General features: G+C 39.7%; 1 protein-coding gene across 2 annotated transcripts in view; it reads left to right on the top strand.

Moving 5' to 3' along the window:
• LOC106521330 (rho GTPase-activating protein 6) overlaps positions 1 to 1,385 on the top strand; it is a 107,769-nt gene extending 106,384 nt beyond the window's left edge. For both annotated transcript variants that reach the window (XM_014013862.1, XM_014013863.1), the window contains exon 14: positions 313 to 1,385. In XM_014013862.1, the coding sequence (XP_013869316.1) occupies positions 313 to 827 (515 nt within the window). In that variant the 3' untranslated portion in view covers positions 828 to 1,385. The remainder of the gene's footprint in view (positions 1 to 312) is intronic.
• Positions 1,386 to 2,456: the final 1,071 nt, after the last annotated feature.

Genomic DNA, 2,456 nt, shown 5'->3' with positions numbered 1-2,456 from the left:
TATGAATATTGTCTGTTGGAACTGAACATGAATTGCAGTGTGCAGTTTTCACTGCATAAAGACATCTCACTAAATATGAAAAGCAAAGGTTTACATGTGTTTATCACTCCTAAACATATAAAAGAAACAAATTTTCAAGTACTACTGGAGATATTGGTTCATAAGTTTAACATCAGTTTATTACATTCAACTAATTGATTGTTTTAAATGGTTAAAACAGAACATGTGTTGAGGGTCTATTAGTAAAGTGGCCTCCCTTGTTAATAATCAAAAATAATTAATTCCACTGATGTGGTGATGCTTTGTTTCTAGGTTCCCATGGCAACGTGTCAGAGGAAAGCTCACGCAGCTCCCAGGATGGTCTTGATGGACTCCATGGAGATTTCAAGCAACACACGGTGGCCCGTCGGACTCAGACAGCACCTTGCGTCCCCAAGTGCAGAGCCCACCCCCCGGTCACTCGAGTGTGTGCAGGTCCCAGTGTAGAGAAGGGGCGATCCCGCCTTCAGACAAACATTAACCCCTCTGTGACAACCCACCTGAACAGCACACAGGTCTCTCAGCGAGCGAGCGGACAAGGGGTCAACGATGRCCGCTGTCCTCCTCCGTATAGCGCTCACCACAGACTGGCGGGCTCGCAGACTTCCCCTCAGCTCGCAGCGCCTCAAGCGAGGTCGAGCACCACGCAGAACGACTCAGCCTTAACGAAGGAGGCACGGATGGTGCCACAGAGTGCAGAGTGGCGGGACTGGCAGCGGGATCGGTATCAGATCTGGCAGCTGCTCTCCTCAGACAATGCTGACACACTGCCGGAAACACTGGTGTGATCTCAGACCACCAGCTCCTCTTCAGTTTCTGTGGAAATATGGCGTGATCAAAGCCTTTTAAAGACAACCGCTCCTCGTTCTTATCATTTCTCTCCCCCTGGCTTGTCTATACTTGCACTTCCTATTTTTGGTAAAGCCGCAATTCTCTCCTGCATCTTATCACGATGGTGTTGTTTACATGTGCAGCTGCTGCCTCAACCAGAACTATTATTTTTACATCGTAGAGCCACAAGTAACTTTGGTTTGTAATGATTTGAGCTTTTGTTGTCTGTGTTGTTTTATTCATCATGACCATGTGTTCAGAGCATTAGAAAAAAGAAATGCCCACTAAATATACCTCAGTAAAAATATATATTTTCATAACAGTAGATGTTTTTTTTCTTAAAATCAGTTTGCATTGCTTCTTTGCTTAAAAAACAAACTCTTTCTACAGTTTTTATTCAACTTACAGACTAGGATGTACACATTGGTAATTGCTGCTAAACAAAGACTTTGTGTCCAAACTATTGTTGTATTATTTACAAAAAAGGACATTTTTTAAAGTACTTTGAAAAAGTATTCACACTCAAACTTTGTCTATTTTGTCTGCTTACAACCAAAAACTTCTAGTATTTTATTGGGAAGTTGTGTAAAAAGCCAACATAAAGCAGAGCTTGTCTATGTAGTAGAAAGAAATGAGAGATTCAATTTTTTTTAATACAAACCTTTATAGTGTTGTGTAAATTTGTAGTAGGCCTTTCAAGTTTTAGTTTAATTGCAGCTTCACATTTTTAGGGGTATTTACTAGAGATCGACCGATACAAGTTTTTGAAGGCCGATACCGATAGTTTTTTTTTATATCAGTCTAACCGATACGCTGATACGTGCAGCTGTTTKAATTTTTTTTGGCCGATTCTTGAAGCTGATACTGCCTTTCCTTTCTCCATTAACATGATAAAAATAAGACTGATAACAAATGTTACACAGGTCTCAATTTAAAACAAACAAATAAAACCATTTATTAACCGAGCCTTGTCTGATGCAGGCYAYRTGAAGTGCTGCCACACAGGATTTCTTCTTTCAGCCCTTTCTTAAAAAAAATTAAAAATAAATAAATTCATGATTTATTTTATCTAGTGTTAAATATTCAGTTTTTATTTGTTTATTTATTAGATTAATAAATTTTTACATAAAATAAAATGAGTATGTTTTAATTTTCTAGCATTTTTGATGCAAAACCAGCAACAGGCCTAAAGAAAACTGTCAGAGGAACACAGAGGAAAAGGATAGACACACACACATACAGCTTGCTATCTTTGTGAGGACTTCACACATGCAGCGCTCACAGTCTGCCTCAGTCTCCTCCCATTTTTTACACCGGGCAAAAAATACATTTAAACCGGCTGACGTTAACTTTAGATCACAGTTTGAAATGTACGCTGAAGAAAACCTGCATCACAACTTTTATACTGCGGTCAGAGCAAACGTGATCTGAGCAGCGTCTGCCTGCTTTACATGTGTACATGGACGGCAGCTCTTTATCGCTCTTATGAACGGAACAGTGAGAAAAGACCAAGATTTTTATTTTAATCCAGCAGGGAGAACAATACAGGTGTTCTTCTATGCCTCCCATGAGCAATTCCAGTATTT

This window comes from Austrofundulus limnaeus, unplaced genomic scaffold (genome assembly GCF_001266775.1).
Source record: "Austrofundulus limnaeus strain Quisiro unplaced genomic scaffold, Austrofundulus_limnaeus-1.0 Scaffold107, whole genome shotgun sequence".
In the NCBI taxonomy this organism is placed as follows: Eukaryota; Metazoa; Chordata; class Actinopteri; order Cyprinodontiformes; family Rivulidae; genus Austrofundulus; species Austrofundulus limnaeus.
Note: the sequence above shows the minus strand (reverse complement) of the source record. Positions and strands in the feature narration are given on the sequence as shown.